Source organism: Bombus vancouverensis, chromosome 1 (assembly GCF_051014615.1).
Source record: "Bombus vancouverensis nearcticus chromosome 1, iyBomVanc1_principal, whole genome shotgun sequence".
Lineage (NCBI taxonomy): Eukaryota > Metazoa > Arthropoda > Insecta > Hymenoptera > Apidae > Bombus > Bombus vancouverensis.
This window is the reverse complement of record NC_134911.1, coordinates 17,331,247-17,352,577: the sequence shown is the minus strand read 5'-3', so window position 1 is coordinate 17,352,577 and position 21,331 is coordinate 17,331,247. Positions and strand designations below refer to the sequence as shown.

The 21,331-nt window shown below is 40.9% G+C and overlaps 1 protein-coding gene and 1 long non-coding RNA gene across 6 annotated transcripts in view; one reads left to right on the top strand and one right to left on the bottom strand.

The window, feature by feature from the left end:
• LOC117153562 (uncharacterized) overlaps window positions 1–21,331 on the bottom strand; it is a 74,063-nt gene that overhangs the window by 3,835 nt on the left and 48,897 nt on the right. Inside the window, exons 1-2 of one of the 3 annotated variants that reach the window (XR_013059198.1) lie at window positions 619–772; window positions 95–277 (exon numbers count right to left, since the gene is read on the bottom strand). The exons of 1 other annotated variant lie outside the window; for it this stretch is intronic. This is a non-coding gene — a long non-coding RNA (uncharacterized LOC117153562). Of the gene's footprint in view, window positions 1–94; window positions 278–618; window positions 773–7,986; window positions 8,406–21,331 lie in introns of those variants that run through there. One more of the 3 variants, XR_004463631.2, reaches the window with a different exon arrangement.
• The window catches only part of LOC117153763 (uncharacterized), a 302,729-nt gene continuing 281,655 nt past the window's right edge, over window positions 258–21,331 (top strand). For all 3 annotated transcript variants that reach the window (XM_033328133.2, XM_076621483.1, XM_033328130.2), the window contains exon 1: window positions 258–681. In XM_033328133.2, coding sequence (XP_033184024.2) covers window positions 610–681 — 72 coding nt within the window. In that variant the 5' untranslated portion in view covers window positions 258–609. The remainder of the gene's footprint in view (window positions 682–21,331) is intronic.

Sequence of the window (21,331 nt, the reverse complement as noted above, 5' to 3'; positions counted from 1 at the left end):
TATAAAAACGTGTTACGAGGTCAAATCATGGTTATGTTTTTCTCTATCAGAAAATAGTGAAATCTTGGGAACGTTTGAGTAGAAAAATACATACTGTTCCTTTAGAAGTGAATGGTGCTTTATCCAGTCGCTCATTATCGGAACGGCATGAAGATTGTCGCATCAATTTGTACGCGAGATGTGTTGCTTCCTCTTGTAACGTACGCGAGACACGTTTCGTTATTTTTCTGCTCGACGATTCTCTCCTCCCTTTTCTTCGCCCAGCTAATACGAGAACCTTGTACAAAGTGAGTATCATTGGTTAAGGTTAAACGGTCGCGGGGTTGTTTCACGCGGGAAAAGTGGCGCCATAGACGAACCACTTTCGAATTCGATATCGACTTTTTACCGCGCAATCGTGTTCCCGCCATTATCCCACGACCGATTCGAGATCGAGATGCGGAGTAATTTCGATAATCGAACGATCGTATCATGGACGGACGTTTGCGAATCCGGACGCTGATGGTGTTAATCTTTGAAATTTTTACGTGAAACGGTGACAAAGTGTGAAAGGTGACGGAATAATCTCGAAGATAACCTTACGAGTGAATCGGAAGTTGGATAATCGTCATGGCTTACGTGCTCTGGCGGGTCTTTATGAAGAAGTACTCGAAGGTGCGGCTGGGGCTCAGGAATCTGCCTGTAAGTGTTGCACGCTTTGTACTTCGTAATTTGGCGCCGTACGCGCGTAGTTTAGTTTACGCGCGGGCGTGTGGTTGTTCACGATGCAAATGATTTGTCCGAACGAAGCAAAACCGCCGTTTGGGATGGGTTTCCATCGACAGCACCGGCGAGAAGTAAACGTACGAACGTTGCATCGTAATTCTCAAGGTCAGGATTTTATGACCGAACTTAGCCGCGCTTCGCGTCAAACGGCCGCTGTAATTGCGGTAGCCATTGAATACGTTATGCAACGAGCCGACCGGAAACCGTACTTGGTATGAAAATTACCACCTACCGGCAGTATCGATCTTTTTTTTCTCCTCGTAACTCTTTCGACCGAAAGCACAGAATACTTCCAACAAAGTTATACATATAAGGGTTTACGTTCGGAACCATTAATAAGACGTAAATTCGTTGCATGGTTGTTGAAGTTTAATAAAAGGAAAGGAACTCAATATAGAATGTTTCAGTTTCATGGCCGCTAGATATTTCTATCGAAATACTGTCCAAAATAATTCAATTTTCCCTCGATTTTCGATTAGCTGAATCGTTGGTTGCGCGCGCATTGTATCGCGACTTACCGGTGAGGTCGTTCCACGTTCGAACGTTTTACCAGAACGAAGGTGCAATTATTAGACGTTGCAACTGTAGCTAATGCGAACACGGTAATTGGATAATTGCCGTAGGAGCCGGCGTAGCAGTTCTAATTTCTTTCTGTACCGTTTCGTGCCGGCCGCGTTGTCGATTTCTATCGATATATCATTATTGTTATTATTTATTTATGGCCTGTAAGTCCTATAATATACATTGTATATTACAAGATGAATATCGTTATCTCGATCATCATCATGATCGATCGGTTGCGTGCACAATTCATTGGTTCATTGATTTTTCATCGAAGTAGGATTCGTTCGCCGTTCGCAGCGTAACGAGGACTGGATCTCCCATTTCTACGCTTTTTTCCTTCGTGTCTGCTTAATTATCGATACTTGTTGATTAATTGATAAACAATACGACCGCGTCTAATTTGTCGACAGATCTTTTTATTAAATTTTATCGCTAAACACGGGTTAGCAATGAACACGGCAGATCCAGCAAGATGTGTTAATCAATCAGGAAAAAGATGGCTGGTCTGTGTACCGTACCTATAGACACGCCCTGTTAATAAATTTCGTACAGCGGAAGGGAAACACGTTTGGGTTGGGGGTGCGCGCAATTTACGACTTGTCGGATTGGATTACTTTGATGCGTAAGCACCGAGATCCACCGCACGGTTATGCAAACGATTGTTATACCCTGATGTAACGGGGGTTCGCATCGAGCGTTAAGTCTCGGTGGTATAAGTATGTAGATATTCCGATTATACAGTCAGTCGTATATTTCGATTCCCGTCGTTGTAATGGATTTTGACCAACTTCTTAAACATTAAAATTGAAATGCGTTTAGGTGAACGAGTAGGCACTAGAGTGAAATGGGAGTGCTTTAATTCTTCGGTAGTTTCTGAGACATTACGGTCAAAAGTTTAAATCTCTGAAATTATGTTATAATTGTGGATCTAATTGAAAATCGTTGAGATGCTTCAAGTGAAATAATGCTAATATCTATCGCTAGAATTGGATTAATATCATTAGCAAAGTTTTGCACAATAGTACATATTAAGTTTAAATGAGGATCAAATTATAACTCAGGCTCACCACCAGGGAGACGCATCGTCACTTTTGTACGCGCTGGGGACATCAATGGTGTGAATGGAAAGTTCAACGTGTATCTATTATTAGATTCACACGGCACTGAATGTGTCAAGGGTTAAAATTAGAAACCCGATAATATCGTTTCTAATGTTAACAGCTCTCCAATTCATCCGATTTATGTCTACGTCAATCTTCACCCCCTGCTCCACACGAAGAATCCAGCGAATTCAAATCCGACTCTTCGAATCGTCGCAAGAACTCATCGCGTCTCGAGAACAGCGTCGACTCGTAGTCAGTCTGTTTCCTAGAACTCGGCTCTCGTATTGTAATTATCGAGAGGGAGAGAGAAAAAAAGGGACGGCGCTTTTGCAAAGTCCCGGGTCGGTGGCTCGAGGGAAGGGGGGCGGAGGGGGAGTCAGCATCTTAATAAATTAAACGAATCGGTCCGCTGGAGGAGGTGGGAGGTTCGCGAGTACAGCTAGGGTAGACGAATGGAAGAGTAGCAACGTGTAGAGACGAAGATCGGTTCGAGAGGAAAGAAAGGAACGGTAGGCGGTCGGAAACCGGGGGGTTAGGGTGGACTAGGGGATGTCGAGGGGCGGACGGGGTGCAATTCAGTTTGCGGTCGCCGAGTCAGGTTACGTTAGGTTAGTCCAGCGGTTGGTCCCCGTGACCGTGAACCGCGGCTGACCTGCGACACAAACACACAGAGTCTCTCTTTCTCTCTTCCCTTCCACCTTCCATAAATCTACCTGCACTACATCGCGTCTCGTTCCACAGCCTGGCGAACCGCTCCGTTCACCTCTCTTTTCTTCTCTCTCGCCTTGCATTGTGCGCTCTTCGGGATCTCAGAGTGATAAATACGGCCGACCACCCCTCTCCCATCCCTATATCTCGTTATCTGTCCTCGTCTGGCCCTCGAACAACTCGCGAAACCGGCGTGAACCGTTTCCCCGTTTTATCGTGCTTACCAGCAACTCCGGAGCGGGACATCGTCGCGTGGGTGTGTTGATCTATTTCGATTTTCGCCGTCGTACGTTTTAAGCTTTTTCTCGAAGACGATCGCCCTCTATTGTCATTATCGTTCTTGACAATTGCGTGGAATATCGAGGATGTAAGAGAGAGAGAGAGAGAGAGAGAGAGAGAGAGAGAGCACTGTGGCCCTTCATGTATTGAACTTGTCGGGGGAGAAACAATTTATGCGACTGAAATTCGTATGATGGAGGTTGGCCAATTTTCTCCATTACCTATCATCCTTCGTTCGCATAATAGGAATTCGCGATCAGATAATCGAGCATTAACTAAAATTTCGTACCAATAGATATAGCTTTACAATAGATAGCTTGTATGCGTATACGTGGATTTGAATTGCGCGTTTGAAGCGCTTTGTATGTACGCGTTCGAGAATTACTTGAATTACACATATTTCCATATGTGTATAAAATAGAAACTCTTTCTCTCGGAGCGAGGAAGAGTATCAAAGAAAGTTAATAAATTCTTAAAGACTTTTACTCGCGTTGATCGGCCTCGGAGGCTGATGGAAACGACGTTGAAAATCGTTGCGATTCAAAGGCAGTTTTATCTGAAACTCGTTAACGCAGCATTTTCTCCCGTTACTCGCGCTATCGCAATGTTTTGCACATCTCGTATCGTGGTTCGCAGTCACGACCGCGGATCGGAACAAGAAACAAGAAGAAAAGGAGGAGACTTCGGTGGCGTCGGTAATCAAATCGTTGTTTTCTTTCCTAGCAGTGTTAATTTAATTTGCTTCGTTCGTATCGGCTCTTGCCCACGCTCTTCAACTTCTTCGTTTTATCGGAAATAATTTGTTCCATTATCGAACGGCGTACTTGAATCGAAAGTGGAAACACCGAGAAGAATGTTTGCTTTGAACGAATGTAGGCGGACAGATTGATCGATGACTCTTTAATCGCTATTGTTAACGTTCATGGCCGTTGCAAATCGGATCAGCCATGTGAGATACGATGTTGCAGTTGAACGAACGAGCTTCTCTCCGTTCTCTTCCTAATATTATACTTGTTTTCAGTTATATAAGGTGTTATAAAAATAGGCTGAAAGACTTTGTGTGGAGATTTATAGTACGTTCCGAGAAAAATATTTGCTTGATTTTAGGATCTCCGTTTAACGAACATATTTTACTCCTCTTGGCGATAGCTATAGGCTTACGAAGATCTAGATCATTTTTTTCTATAACATCCTGTACGTTCTCTTAATTCGGTTAAAACGCTATCACGTACATCCTCTTCCGCGTGGATCTTATTATGTTACGTTCGAGGCGCTCATTCATCGTCCCTGAAATTAAATAGAAACGAAACGAGCTACGTTCCATCGTACGATACTGTTTTCTTCTCGAAAGACTCTCATACTATATGAAGCAAGATCGATGATATCATTGTTCGTTCTTGGCGTATATGCTTAGGTTACACGGTCGCTGCTCGCGGATCGTCAGAAAAACGTTTGTCCCCGGTTTAATCGCACGAACCCCTTGTTTAATATGTATTAACGTACATATTTCTTACGAAATCTCTTTGCCACGATTGAAGAAGCTAATTTTCACTCGACAGCGATTCCTGTCGGAACTATGACGCCGTGATTTCGAAGCCACGTTGGCAAGCCTACGTTTATGTACATTGACACGGATTTATTACTCGGCACATATTTAACGTTGTTCTAACGCGACGCCCTAAAACTTCGTGTGTCTACAAATTTTCTGAAAACATACACATGTATCTTAACTTTACGACCGAACGCTTCGCTTCGGTCAACATTACCGACTTTACTTAGTTACTTACGTTCATCGTCTTGGAAACGGCAGAAAATTTTCATAGACTCTCGCCACGTTATCTTAGGCTAGTTATTGGTTCGAATCGTGACACCTTCGAAACTAACGATTTCGTGTAAAATATGAGTAATATACAGGTTTCGCCAGAGCCTTTTTTTACGAAACGATGTTAGCATTTTCTATGAATAGAAGTAAGGTTACTATGATAGAAATGTAGAAATAATATAAAATAAATAATATAATAAATTGGCTTATGGCAGTAAGTCATTTCTTTCTCGGGAACTGAATATTAATCGCATATTTATGTAACAAAATTAAGGAATTACTAAAACGTGGAGTTGATCGGCGAGGCTTCTAAGAGGTTCGAATATCGCTCTCGTCAAACAGTCTCGAGTCGAAGAGTTTGATCTGGGAACGAAGTGATTATATAGAGCGAGGAACGTTATTCGTATTTTCACGCGACCTACATAAGTGATTATGATTAACCGAGAAAAATAGCGGGTCGACATTCCGCCTTGGCTGGAGAGTGCGGCACCTGGACGCGGTTAGCGTCGTGCAGGGATGCGCCTGCCACAATGCACCGTGTGCAATTTCACTTACTTTCGCCGCTAATTAATCGAGCGCACTTCTAGACGGCCGATTTGCCCCGTTCGTGAGGACCAGAGAAAGGTACTATGCAAATTCCATCGAAAAAACGAAACACGTGCCCTTCCCCCACCCCTTCCGCCGTTCTTTTATCGCGAGCCGCTTCGTTGCTTCACGCTTCGTTGCTTCTATTAAATATCGTCATTGTGCCGCTAGACGACGCTTCGTTCCTCTGACGCGACATTCAGGTGAGCTCGTACAGCCAGAAAAAGTCAAGTACCACGAATTTTGATGAATCGTTGAATTTTCGTTTCAACCAGGTTATTATTTCGCGAATAGGAAGTATGATGTTTATCGTGTCGGAAGAACAATTTTGAAGTTTGGGGAGACTTGAGAAAAGAAATAAAACTTCAGATAGGAGCTATCTACCAGATTTCGGATCGTTTTTTGTATCCTTAACTGGTATGGTTTAATAGAAATATATTGACTTGCCGCAGTTATATACAGGGTGGTTGGTAACTGGTGGTACAAGCGGAAAGGGGGTGAATCTACGCGAAAAAAGAAGTCGAAAATATAGAATACAAATTTTTCGTTTGAGGCTTTGTTTTCTAGAAAATCGACTTTGAATTTTCGCTCGGTACGCGTGCGGTACGTTATAACGGATCTCACTGTAGATCGTTGTCTCGATGGGAAAATTAAAAAAAAAAAATTAAAAAAAAATTTTTATTCTATATTTTCGACTTCTTTTTTCGCATAGAATCACCCCCTTTCCGCTTGTACCACCAGTTACCAACCACCCTGTATAATTGAAAATGTTGAAGTGGGTCTGACTTCTAGGAAAACTCTACATCTTCTCTAGTGTTTAGTTTTTGGCACAACGATTCTCTTTACAGCGGCTTCTTTGGTCTCTATTATAGTACCGCGAAAAAATCGCCAACGTACAGACAATGTCGACGATAAAGCGCAAATGTCGACAAGCCGAAATGGTTGGAAAACTTCGATAAGCCTAACGGCCATTAATATATTTCGGCACCGCAGCCGTTGATGTTCAGTTAGCCACCGGAGGGTGAAGAATCGTTAATCGAAAGTTCAAGTTAAATAGTCATCTTTTTCTGTTTAATCCACTGTAATATATCCATCTATCAATAAATTATCATATAGGATAGAAACCACCGGAAATCTTAATTTCTAACATTTTTGATAAAGAAATCCTATAATACATTCATCCACGTGTTTGTTCTCTCTATTCCGAGATACATAAAACCTCAACAGAAAATTATCGAGACATTTGGCATCGTGTGTTATTTGAGTTAAGGGTTAACTATAGTAGTAGGTATAGCGATGTATAATATGTATAGTTTGTATTATACGATATAGTTGAGTTAACGGTTACATTTTCAGTCAGATTCAAGGATGTCGCGATAAAAAGCACATAATTAGTATTATATATATATAGTATTCGCGGTTAAGTTTATGAAAGACATCTGAAAGGTAATCTAGTCTCTTCAATGAGCTCTATTAAAATGTAAGGACACGGTTACCCTATATATCTCGCTATTACAATGTCTTTAGTCGTCCGACAAAGTTGGCTATAGCGCTTGCGAAATACCGGAAACGTTTTCCTTAACGAGCATCGACTGCAACAGCTCTCGGCTATCAAGATCCAGAAAACCTCGTACGTTGACGTATCGCGGAAAGAATTCGTACTTTTTCTTACAATCTCTCCACACCATCAATGTGTCTAACCGCGCTCTCAAATCGAATCAAATTATTCAACACGAAGGACGCGACAAATGATCTATGGAGCAACGTCATCAACCTGATTATACTTGGCAAATGTAATAACGTAATGGGGACGTGCGTAAGGCGAACATTGTTGAGTTTCAACGACTTAATTTAGTAAGACAGACGAAATGGAATGAGCAGTTTTGGGACGCTTAGAAATCACGTTGACCAACTCCACAAATTAAATCGTATAGACGAATGACAATTACAAACATTGTTTCTAAAAATTTATCTTAGAATTTACGGTTATTTACGCTTTCTCTATTTCTGTTAAATAATTTTATGAAAATAAAATTTTTTTTTGAGCTATTGAATTCTATTGTAAAATTGCTAACTTGAATAAAAAGCGGAGTTGATTAATTTGCCTTTTCGACGATTCAATTGTCACGCTTCGTATAAAATATGTGTCCTAATACTTACGAAGTATACGTAGGAAATCCAGTATTCGATAAGAATCTAGAGTGTCGCGGGCTTTGTTCGTGTCTCGGGAGAAACCTAGTTCTTTCTCTATCCTCGTGCATACACAGGAACATCCGGCGTCGACTGACAAAAACTTTAATCACAATTAAGACAATTTCACGGCAGGAATGGGCATTGTGTCGAGAGAATCTGTACCGTCGCGAGCCGGCCCACTCCGGTTCTCTCGTGTCGGCGTGAGGTGAACGCTCGTGAGTCTCGAAGGATAGAAAGAGCGTCGTCTCTCCCAGCTCTTCGAGGCTCTATCGAGAACAGCTCGAGATGTGCCACGAGCCGCGCGCTGCCAATGTCGGAGGATAATTGATGATAGTTGCTTAGCAGTCGACGACGACGCACAAAAGATTCCCGGGCTCCTTCTCTCCCCTGGCCGCGGCTACGTATAAAAATTTAAATTAGTACGATAAAAGAGCATTCAGTTACGTGTTCTCCCTTTCTTTCTCTCTTCGTGCTCTCGAATACCAGTCGGGCCAAGGTACGTTATTGTTCCAATGAATTATGTTACCGGCCACGCTTTGTAATGAGTTCGAAGAGAGCTGAAGGGGTGTGAAGCGGACGCGAGTGCTCGAAGGCTCGTTTCCTCGATAGAAGGCTATGTTTAGGCTGTTTCAATAAGATTGATGGAGTTAGATCTTTTTCCTGTTGCTCCCTGTATAATTATATCGTTAATTGATTCATAGATACGGATAGATGTTTGGAGTTACACGTATTTGAGCAAGACAAACGTTTTTAGAGATTTACATGGTTTTTGTAATTTATCTCCGTGAAGATAGGACAACCTTGTTAGCTCACTTTGAAATTAATCTTTCTAGACCTAATTTCACGTCTGTGATAACTAACACGACTTTGTATTATTCTACGGGTGACATAAGATTCTGTGTTCTCTGCTTCGAAAACATTGAGATATGATTTTAAACCGTAGTCTTCTGACATTTCTCTAACAAGATAAGAACAACGAACACTCGATAACAAAGTTATTTCGGTTTATTCACGCCTCGGTAAATAAATATCACAAAGGAACTAGCAAACTATGACTCGTAACTTCTATCCATTTGGAAAATCGAAGATGGTATTTATCTTACTTCCTTTACTCAAGATAGCGGAGCGTAAATTCGGTCACAACGAGAAAGGAATAAATCCGCCCGGTAAATAAAAGATCTACCGATAAACTACCGAAACTTGTGTATTGTTATCGGATTATTTGTCAGTTAGACCGCGCCAATCTTCACTTGCGCAACGCGTAGTTTGAGTATACGCGCGAAGGTCGACAAATTTTGAATGTGCGGCGCGTTCGTCTCTCGCGCATCTATCCGCGCAGGCGCGCGCATTCGCGCGTTTCAATTTAATTCGCGCGCTTGGCGCGCCAACGCGAATGAAAGTGACTCACGCAACCGTCCGTTCGGTTGCGGTTTTTTACGGTGTGCCGTTAATTATATCGTTCACGCAATACGTTGCAGAAATACATGCAATTAATTTGCTATCGTGAGATCGTATTTAGGTAGAAGATTCAAGAATTTAGACAGGAAACTTCTTGGGATAGAGGTGTATAGAAGCTTAGTAAGATCAAGTGTGATTCGTGAGACAGAGCTTCGATATTTTTTGCAGGTTTTCTTTCGATAGTTTTATATGATTATTACTAGTCAAACTAGTCATTATTACTAGTATGATTTAACTAGTCAAAATTACTGGTATCAAACATGAGAAATGTGCAAGGATTTTTAATATTTACGTTACTTCTATTAACTTATATCGCTTCAGTTTTAGCCAACTATTATAACATAAAGAGATAATAGCGTGTTTTAGTTGGAAATTATTTTTGGAGAGATTTAGAGCAATAAACTCTACATTTTATCGTATATTTCCATTCATTAATAACGTTAATAGATGAAAGTATTCTTACATGTACGAAAGAATTTAGGTAATTGAAATATTCAAATTTCATTTTCCCCCATTTGGTTGGTATACGGTTCGTGCATCGAACACTCAGCGGGCACTTTCAGTTCTGCTCCGCGAGGCGACGGTGTAATTACTCGGACTTTCTGTTGCACGCGTACCGAATCCCCCATCTGCATACAAACTACGCCGGCATCCACCTTGATTAATATTAATTTTTCCACAATGGATTTTGTCGCGACGAGAGCGTGAGACAGTTCCTGTCTCGTTATTTGCTTTACGCGTTTGATAGCCGTGAAATTCATGCTACGATTTCCTCGTTTTCGTCGCTGGAGATGTCTCGTTCGAACGATCAGAATGAGGCTTCTTTCACCATTGAGAAGATCGGCGGAAGAGCTCGACGTTCGAGATACGTTGAACCTAACGACTACAAGGGTGAGAAAATTCTCTTCGTTGTCACGCATTCGTATCCTATATCAATAAATAAATTCATCGGAAGTAAAAATTCACTGCATCTACCGTGCACCGTGAGATTTTTAAACGTTTATGCACAAAGATCGCTTGTTAGTCAATACGACTATCGAAGAAACGTTTACCAGCCTCGTTATCATCCTTACGTGAAAGATCGAAGATTTACGAGTTTGTTCGAAGGTGATCACAAATTCCGCGTGAGAATCGAAACCAGGCCAACCGCAGAGGTATTTACCGTTTTTCAGCAACGTCGATGTGCCATGTGTCGGAAACCGTAAACTAAGTAGACCAGCGAGGATGCACCGGAGCATTATCGATTGTCCGGAAGTTATTGCGTAAAGTCAGGAGGCGGCAAGTTCGTAACGTGATTTCTTAGCGGGACAAGAGCTTTTGCGAAAGTCTCGACGATTGTGTTGGAGCGAGGGGTTGTTTTCGTGGAAAAATGCACGAGTTCCATCGATCACTTAACGATAACTAATATTGTCCGAACGTCTCTTCCGGCATAGTGATCCTATCGTGCGGTAAAACACGAGAACACCGCCACTTTTGAATAATTATTACATCCGTAGCGGGATAACGTAACGGTCTATCGCTTTCACTAAGAGATTCGTGTATAAACGTTGGGCGAGGTCAGTCTAGTACGTCGTCCATGATTGATCGGTATTAAATTTGTATTTGTGTTCCACCGCGGGCAAACTAGATGATAATAGCTGTAAACATCTCAGCTTCTATCTTCGATCTGGATGTTGACCTTTCCCGCGATGTGAAACGTGGCTCCGCCGATTGTATGCTCGCTAGACACGATGTACAGGCTATTCGGAATATGTGTAGTGAAATATTAGATGTTTCAGACTCGTTGCATTCGAAACGAGGAATAATAATCACGAGTCACTCGTGATTGAACCATTCAAAGAGCGATTTTTTTTTGAGTCACTTAAGCAATGGGATTAGCCATGACTTTGATAAGTTCTATGTTATCCTTGATTTTAATAATTCCAATAACTTTGAAGATCTCGATGGACTGACACAGCTATTGATAACTTTAATGATTTCAATGTAGTCCGTAATCAGTCAAGATAGGCACGTAATTGTCAGTGGATCGCGCCAGGCACGGCTAAGTCTTTTAAGAGTCAGGATAAACGAATGCCGTATCGTTTCAGCGTAGGGACATCGTACGGTGAAGAAGCGCGCACGAGATTCGTATCTTTATTTATAATGTTATTAGAGTCGGCGTTCACACGAGTAACTGTACAGAGAGTCGTGGCACCGGCGATAAATTGAAACACTTCGTTCCTTAGTTGGCTTCTGTGTACATACATCGCGCGACGTTCCACCGTAAAGTATCAAGAGTCGCTTGGTATCTACTCGTTTGATTACAATCTTTGTTCCCCTCGTGGGATCAGCTACCACGCGACTACCTCTGTTTTCGGTGTAAGCTCCGTAAAATATAGGAGGGTGTGAGCCAGTTGTAACCTGAAATTTATTTAACCTTCGATTGATAACGCCGCCATGGTGTGTGTATCCACTTTGCCCTCTTTCTGTTTTTCGTTTAACGCAACAATAAGGATTGCTAGATTCCTCGTACGAAGGATCCTCAGGCAAATATTACAGATTTAATTTCAAGCGAATTAATGGCTGTTAATGAACGAAATGCAGGAGGAGGAAACGCGAGGATACACATACCGGTAAAGGTCAGGCAATAAATACCGACTCATTAGCCGACAAGAAAGCGCAGCAGCCGCGAGAGACTCTCTTCGGTGAACGGAACGAGCGTTTGTGTCTCCGCCTTTCCCGCTTCCGGTTGCTCGTATTTTTCGTCGTTAACGCGGTTCGTTACTCTTGTCCCCCCTTCTTATCTCCATTTTTCTTACTTTTTTGTCTGCTCTTTAAAGCATCTAATCCGTTCCGTCTTTCACGTCGCGCGATCCACGTCGTCGCACTAAATCAATCAGATGATAAACAGTGATAGCATATCGGAACAATGTACAATAGAGGTTTCTCGCCTATTGTTACGAATTATCGGCACTGATCGTTCGTTTCTTTAATAAGCACGCCTTTTGTTTAACGCGTATCGCGTGGCCCTGCCTTTCTTCCCTTCTCTCTCACCCTCTTACGCTCTCGCTCTTTCCCTCTTTCTCTCTTTCTCCACGTGTTTCGATACGCTTTCCGCAAATACGGAAACAGACTGAAATGGAACTCGTAGAAATTCTTCCTGCTTGTCGCTGATACCGCGGCGCAACAACGCGACGATACAATGAATGGCGAGCCACGGTTATGGTAAGATTTATCGCGGCCAGGAAGAGTTTACCTACATAATTATTTATCCGGTTCGATAGGAGGTTTCGATAAATGGCACAAGTCTTTGTTCGACGCGTGCAACGCGAAAAAATACACGCCTCTCGTCGCCTGGCCAATTAATATTCGATAATAACGGTGGTTGTTAATTGAAGGGGGGTGAAGCGTACAATTACGCTAAGATTAAAGCGCGTGGACGACACGTAATGTGTTGGCTGTTGTTCGAGTCGATTATCGATCGTTCGTTTGCAAATATACCTCGAGATAAGGGTAAAATTGTAATTGAGCGCTCAAAACGCGTACGAAACTTTCACCTTCGCGATCTGGCTGCTGATCGTGAATCGTGTAAGTCGATAACGATCGCTGGTTGGGTAATTTTAGTGGAATGCGTTCCGGTAAACAATGGTTGAATCAAATGGTTAGTCTCGGTTTTATAAGACTGACGGAGAATGATGATTCACTGGCATTGAAACTGAACTATTCTACTTTTGGAATTTAGGAAAAACGTGGTGTTGAATTGTTCAGATATGGTCCTCTTCTAAGGAATCTGAAGTCTGTAGGAAGTATATTTTAAGATTGTTTCGTTCCTAATACCAGCTTTATTTGATGTTTGCGAAATGGTGTTTAAATATTAACGCTGACTGTTATCGAGACTTAATTCATGCATATATAAAGATCAATCTACAATCATAAAATATTTCACGTAATCTGATTTCAAATAGAGATCTAATGGCAAATAGAGACCTAATGGAAAATAGACAGCGTAAAACCGAGTGGTCTCAATTCAAGGAACATATATAAGCGAAAGTGGAAATAACATTAACAAACTATGAATAACATTACGTAGCAACTATTGTTCCTTTCAAGTCGAGTAAAATAACTGGTTTTGCGTTAGTAAGTTGGTTTCAAGCTATTTGAATACAAGCGACTTGTAGTCGAGTGACCTGACTAACGAGGACGAGCATAGAAACTTGAAAGGATATTTCAACTTAAATGACAAGTTCACGCTGGTCAGATGGTTTCAAGTCGCTTGAATCCAGGTAACTTAGCGTCTCATTCTGGTTATTTTAATTAATTACACCTGAATTTATCTCTCTAAATTATTACGCTCTTATGAAACGCTATTCTTGTTATAAATTTAAAGAACGCTCGTTGAACAGCGAAAAGATTAACAAAAATAACTTTTTTTTTTCATTAATCGCGTTTCTGCATTCCAAACGAAGCATGTTCAGGACAAGAACGCTACAAGCTATTAAATTTTTTTCTTACGTAATCATCGAACGCAAGCTTAGCTGGACAGTTACAGCATCTGGTAACGACTGATTTATTCGACGTTCCTCGAATTTCTTCGTGTCACGCGCTTCTAATTAGATTCGCAATTACCCAGATATTAATTCGAAAGCTCTTTAGATCGGGGCGATATCTGGTGCTCGGTTAGCCGCGGTCGCGTTCCCCGCAAGATCATCCTCGTTAGACGATTATCCGTTTAGTGGAGCGGATCCTGACTCGCTATCGATGAATTATGCATTTCCGTCGCATTGTTACGCGGCCAGTGGCATTTTAATCGAGAATTAGATTCCGATGTTACGATTCTTAGTATAAGTTTAATTTTCATTCCATCCGTTCCCACCTTCCAAGTTGAAAGAACTACCATATGATGGCGATGACAAGATCGGATAATTATGATCGATGGTGTGTGAATCGCATTCTTTCTTTATCTATCGTCTCACAATGCTTCTTGAATATTCGTTTCATATGGAAAAACGTTCGATGTTTTGTAAAAAAATTCTTAGGTAAAGCGAACATAACGACTTATGTTTTCACGTGTTTAATCGTGAAGTGATATTACAATTAGGAAATTAAGAAAAATACTTATTCTCTTATGATCTTTCTGATCTGTATACATCTGTTTATTTTCACGGTATCGCTTCGATTATAATCATCGATGTACAATACATGTAATTATGCATGACAAGTTGTTAGGTAGTTGATGACAGTTCTAGAACTAAGAGGGAAATTATAACAACGTTTATATGGTCTAAAGTTCTTCGATCTAACAATAGCAGTTACAGATTAATAAACGATGTACGCTAAACGGGATAGGTTATTGTTATCGTTGAATGATTTCCTAGGTGCAATAGATCACGATTACCACGAAGCTACTTAGCATTCGAACATAGTACCGTCGATTCACTCTTTGAAAGGTTCGTATCATCGTATTCATATTTGAATCACGAACGATCATTATAAAGCGTGATCTCTATCTAGCATTTCGATGTGTACTTCCGTCTTCAAAAGGAAGAGCCCGGAGGTTTCTCAGAATAAACCGTTGCGATTAATCATCGCTGGTTAAACAATGACGCGCCTAATGTAACGAATTCCAAGTTCGTCGAGTCGAATTATACGATTCCTTTCTACCATTAATTCGAGAGCAACGCTTTAATCGCCACCTAAACCCGATCATGGCGCTTACGAGCCTGCGAACCGCTCTTTGATTCTCGCATCATTCGCTGAAACAACGATTTTTCCCATTATTCCCTGCCTTGAGAAACTTCAGCCTGCCGCAAATCGTATCTCTCATACCGATCTACGACTCGGTCGCTGGAAAAATGTTCCAGGTAGATCGTGTTGCATTTTCTCGATGCAGTGGAAACTTCGTGACATGAAACTAGTCTACTTCTGTTTTCTGCAGCGAAGTCGAAACTAGAGATATATACTGAATCACGAAACTATTTGAACGCTTACCATAGAAAACTTGTACGTATTATATAAAATATTTTGAAGCATTTAGTAAACCTCGACATTTACTGGGACCGAGACACGAGACCTTAATTTTTTATTACATATATGCCTGCGATAAATATCCTCCGACTTGTACGTACATTTTCACATTAGTTCCAAGTTTCAGCAATATAGTCATGAAATTTCAGAATGTTTTATACAAAAATCACACAATACACGCGTCACAGTTTTCGAAGATAGGTATTAAAATAGTTTCGCGAGCTATTGTATTGTACTATAAATCCCAGTCAATCTTACAATTTTCAAGATACCTTTAATTAACTCTTCAAAGTTCTTCGAGCAACACGGAAACGCTTATCGGTTGTTTTTGTTGCAAAGGATAATTAACTTCTTTGCTGGCGCGGAGAGAACCAGCCAAGCTATCGATCGAACGACAATTACAAAAACGTCGATAAAACTTTATAATGAAATTTATCGGTCGCGTATTTTCTTCTCACCTGGCGTGCGCAACATTGTGCCTCTTAAATCAGCCGGAAAGAAGACGAACCATGGTAAGAGAGTACGCATTACGTTGGCTGACGCGAATCAATTGCGAAAGAAGCTTCCTCGCCTCATTAAGATCCTCGACGCAATCAAACGTGCGCGCGACCGCCCAGCCACAATAGCACGTGCAAACGAACGCTTCATGTTGCCAATGGAACTCGCTTCGAGAACTCTCTACTATGGCGAACAATGTTTTTCTACTGTGTTTTTATCCCCCGTGTACGGGGAATCAATGGATGATCGAACTAAAGTCATTACGATTAAATCGGATTAAAATAACGTTTGCATGTTTCCACGAGCAAATCTTTGACAGAACTTCAAATCTATGAATTGTTTGCAGCGTTGATTTAACGACAGATAGAGAGTAATTACTTAAATTCCTTGTTTCGTGATAACAATTATGCGTTTGATTTTCAAATCCCTCAACGTATATTGAAATTTCCTTCGAGTCGTTTCCAAAGTTGTCGTATTTTACTCTTCGTTAGGAATCGGAATATTCAAAGTATCTAAGGTTGTAGCGTTCCTAATCTGAAATCTTCGTACTCGAGAGCGAATTATATAAGCAAATTATAACGAGCCTCGTTTTTCACGCATCACGCTCATTGCTAATCGCGTGCTATTTTAATCCCTCGATGCATGATCTAACCATTTATTGGAAACGCGTTATCGAATCTATGTATGTATATCGTAGAGTGTTTCTAACGTTAAATATCATATGTTGAGAAATTAAGTAAATGAAAGAAAGTGCATGTTCTTTCTTCCTGAAATTATAAAAAGATATCCGTGTTGAAAAGGCTGACATAAATTACTACGACCACACGATGATCTAATCTAAGCGTAACTTTAAAGATGAGATTAGTAGTAGTTCTGTTTATAGATACGATCGTACTTAGTATCATTGCATCGATCAAACATCTCTTCCTAATAAGTCTCCGATTGAAATTTTGTTTGCCCACATGTCCGTATCTCTGTCGATTCTGTTGTTGCAACTGTTCGAAACGTGATTATATATCACGATCGCTGACCAATTTTACAATCATCCTATATCATGACTTTGACATAACCTAACATCGAGTAAATTAAGTAATCGAACAAGGCCCAACGAGGGATGAATCTAAAACGGTTCATCGAACAAACTCTGGTATAAGAAAGAAGATTGAAGATGGTTGGAGCGGATGCCAGGATCGTATCATCGACGCCTGGTATCGATATTTCCTGCTCTCGCTGCATTGATCTACAGAGTGGAAAGATTAAAAGGAAGAAGAAAGGCTTGGTAGTTGAAGGCGGGCTCTCTTTCTCTTTGCTCTCGTATATTTAGAGCAACGAAGAAGTGGGATTCGCACTTAGAGCGTCTGACAATTTGATTGCTATCCGGCAGCGATATCGCAACATCGTCGAACCAGGACAGTCGAGTACACCGGCGATTTATCTTGATTTACACGTGATCGTGATGCCGGTTACCCCGTAATTGAATCATAGCGCTTCGGCTCGGCCGTGCACATTCTTTACCAAGAGCGAGTCGACTCGTGGCGATTCCCGGTCGCGATTCATCGCTCACGCGCTCTCCCCTCTTGCGCCTGTAATTTGCGGTTTTGGAGACAAGACGTACTGCTGAACTCGTTTCCCGAGCAAGCACACCTTATTACGTGAATATGGGTTAACTGAACGATGACACGTTATTTTTGACAGAAAGTTTCGAGTCGCTGATGTTTAGAATTGTCGGGTAAAAATTAGCAATTGACGGTTAACGAATATACCAGGTGCGAGACTTAAAAGCGAGTCTCTAGTCATCCTACGCGGTCTCGCCTCTGCCCACGTTGTCCCACGAGTGTAACGCGAACCAATAATCGTGAGAACAATCAATTATCGTATTTAATAGGTAAGAAGAATAAGAATAGGGAAATCTTAATCTTTCTATTATTAAGACTTAATAATATACGATAATATACAATGCCTATTTAAAGTCGATATTACAAGAGTAAGCGAGTAAACAAAATTTTTTTTTTATCTGTACACACGTTACAAAGGTTCGGGTGGGAACGAGGTCGTGCGTTGTCTCGAATGTTTTTGTATCGCATAGAAAGTGACATTTTTGCGAGGTTAAATTCACTGGTAAAAATCGTTTGCCCCTTATGTATTTTATAATTTAGCAATTTTCACGATCAATCGTGGTTCAGTGATCGATGCGAGAAATTGGATTTTTAATTGACGACGAACGCGCGATTTCGCACAGGGGAAGTTGGAAAAGACGAGCTAATAGTACACGGTGCGCCCGATTTGCATACAAATTTGCAATGACTTTCTCGTTAGCGGTGATATTCGAGGATCCCCTGTTGATCTATCACGATCCCGACTGCATTGTTGATGAAACGCGGAAGAGGTTGCCTTGGTGCTGACTTCTCCTGATAGATGGCGCCAGTCTATCCACCCATCAAACTTGCATATCGCGATTTTTTGCTCATTCTCCCGCCATATCCGTGCCGAATAACGGTGATCGAACTTTGTCGCACTTTCCAGCCACGATTAATAATTTGGAATTTTTAATATCGGTGACACAGTTTCGTTTTTCCTTAAAGGAGTCTGTGATGGTACCACGATTGTGCTCTTCGAGTTTTACAGATTAAGTACCTTGCAATTGCAGTACCATGTCTTCGTCTTCAGAAAAATAGATTTTCTTATCGTCCTTGCCTTTAAAAATTGGAATTATAGAATTTTACATCAATGTTTTGATCGATTACACGGACAAAGAAATTTTAAGAAAGTAATGAAAGGCGTTGATTATTTTTTTTAAATAGTTGGACATTTTCAATTATACAGGGTGGTTGGTAACTGGTGGTACAAGCGGAAAGGGGGTGATTCTACGCGAAAAAAGAAGTCGAAAATATACAATACAAATTTTTCGTTCGAGGCTCTGTTTTCGAGAAAATCGACTTTGAATTTTCGCTCGGTACGCGTGCGGTACGTTATAACGGATCTCACTTTAGATCGTTGTCTCGATGGGAAAATTAAAAAAAAATAAAAAAAAATTTTTATTCTATATCTTGGACTTCTTCTTTCGCATAGAATCACCCCCTTTCCGCTTGTACCACCAGTTACCAACCACCCTGTATAATTGAAATTTCGTTGTCGATCAGAATTAGTACGATGCCATATAATTCCCGGAACATCGTATCTCTGCATTTTTTCACCAGAGGAAGAAGGTACAGTTAGAAACGCATTTATCTAAGCTGCATTGATAAAACAAAACGTGAATCGAATAACAAGAGCTCAAAAGGTTTCTCTTCCGTGGCGAGTTCGAAAAATATCAGGTTCAATCTGTATTCTGCGTGAAATTCATCTGTAAAATTGATCATCGACGAAATGTATGAACCGTCAGCGTGGTTTCGTTACGAGGATCTCTATCGTAAGATTTATCGTTGAAAATCATAATCGTATAATATTAAAGGATCCCCGGTGGAAGTGAAAACAGATGAAGTTTCGTCCCGTGATATGTAGGATTTTCACTTCGTCGGCCGCGAACGATCACGCGAAGCAATTCGCGTGAGATGAAAGTACGCGAGGAACGAGTGGCCGCGGTGGATTTGCAAGATAAGCGCGGTGAACGAGCCACCCGATAAATTTCGCTCGGCTTTGTTGGACAACGAGGTCTCGACGTTTAAAATGAAGAAAAAAAGAAAAAAAACGTAGTAGGAGGAGTAAAAAGTTGTTGCTGTTAGGGGAATTGAATACGTTTATACCGTTCTTCGTTTGACTGTAAATGTTTACGACTTCATGAAAGGTTTAAAGATGTAAAAATAGGGAAAATTCGTGTGACATATAAAATTGTTTTTTCTTTATCCAGTCGGAAGAAGATAATTACGCGCATATTTTCATTACATTGGTTTAATTGTATGTTTCGACGAACGTAAGAGATCAACGTCAGATTTCGGTCGGAAGTTCTCTGCGAATTAATCTCCTTTCTTGCAACGCGATTCGGAGCAAGTTGCCGGAATGGCTTTCGAGAGCACGAATGGGACCAGTGCACGCGATTCTACGTAGAAATTAAATTCGACGTTGCGATTGAAATAAGAATTAACTGTTATGATTCCGGGAGAACAGACGTGACTGGAGGCAGTCACGACGCTCTTTCAACTTCGATACCCGGGGCTTCTCTCGGGACTTCCGAGTTTGGGGAATGAATTGGAACTCGGATCATTGGATGGAAATGGTCCGAGAAGAATTTTTGCTTGTAATTTTTTGGATCGTCTAAAAATAGATAGAGAATTAGCGAGTATAAACATATATACATAACATATTAAATAATTAAACGCAAGTACGTAACAAAGTTAAACCATTATCGGTTCACAATTCGTATCGTATAATATCGTATACCTGACAATATTTATCTTACAGCACTCTTGAATGTTCTTGTAATTATTTTTGTCTCGTGTATAATACATGAAGCTTAAAAAGCTTTCTGATTTTAAAGAAACAATGCCTACCTTTAAACATCTAGAATTTACCTATCATGCAACGATGGAGATTTCGCGACGAAGATTGACGACCACGGTACGACTCGATAGCGGATGAAAGAGTCATTCGATTGATCGAGTACTGGATGACGGGACGAAAGAGACGATCCAATGAGAGGCGACCTCTCGGTATCTTGCCCTCGCGATTCAACAAAGAAGATGACTGCGACGACATTAAAGACCGTGATTTCATAGTCACGCGAGCAGTCACGAGTGGAAGAGTCGTAACCTCTGTGTTCGCCGATGACAATCGTCGCTTTAAATCCGACAAAACGTATTTTCCTCGCCGATATACAAGCCAGATATAACCAGGCACGGTGAACGTACAATGCGCCATTAAACCGTAAAATTCTCGTCGACATTGATAAATAATTTCGTAGCCTTTCCCCGATGCTTCATGCCGTGGGAAAGCGCATTACACCGATTCTCTTTACGTCCATTTCTATGCTTCCTCCGCTTTTCCATCGCGCTTGGTTACCTTGCCACGAATTTGCGAAATTATTTCGTTTTACAAATTGGAAGCTGCGAAAGTGTCAAGGTTTTTTATCATCGTGCAAATTGATTTTCAATCGAGGAAGTTGCCGGTAGTAATTATCGAATTTATTTTTGTAGACTCGCTTTTTTCCTTTTCTCATTCCACTGAAACGAAAACGGATATAAAAGGAATGTTTTAAGTCAACGCTCGAGAACAATTTGGAACATTTAAATTATTATTGACACTTGGTATTGAAATAAACGAAGCGATAAGGACAAAAATAATAGTATACGTCTTTAAAAAATTTCCTGAATCACACACAAGCATTGGAACATTGAAATACGTTAAGTAATGAAAAAAA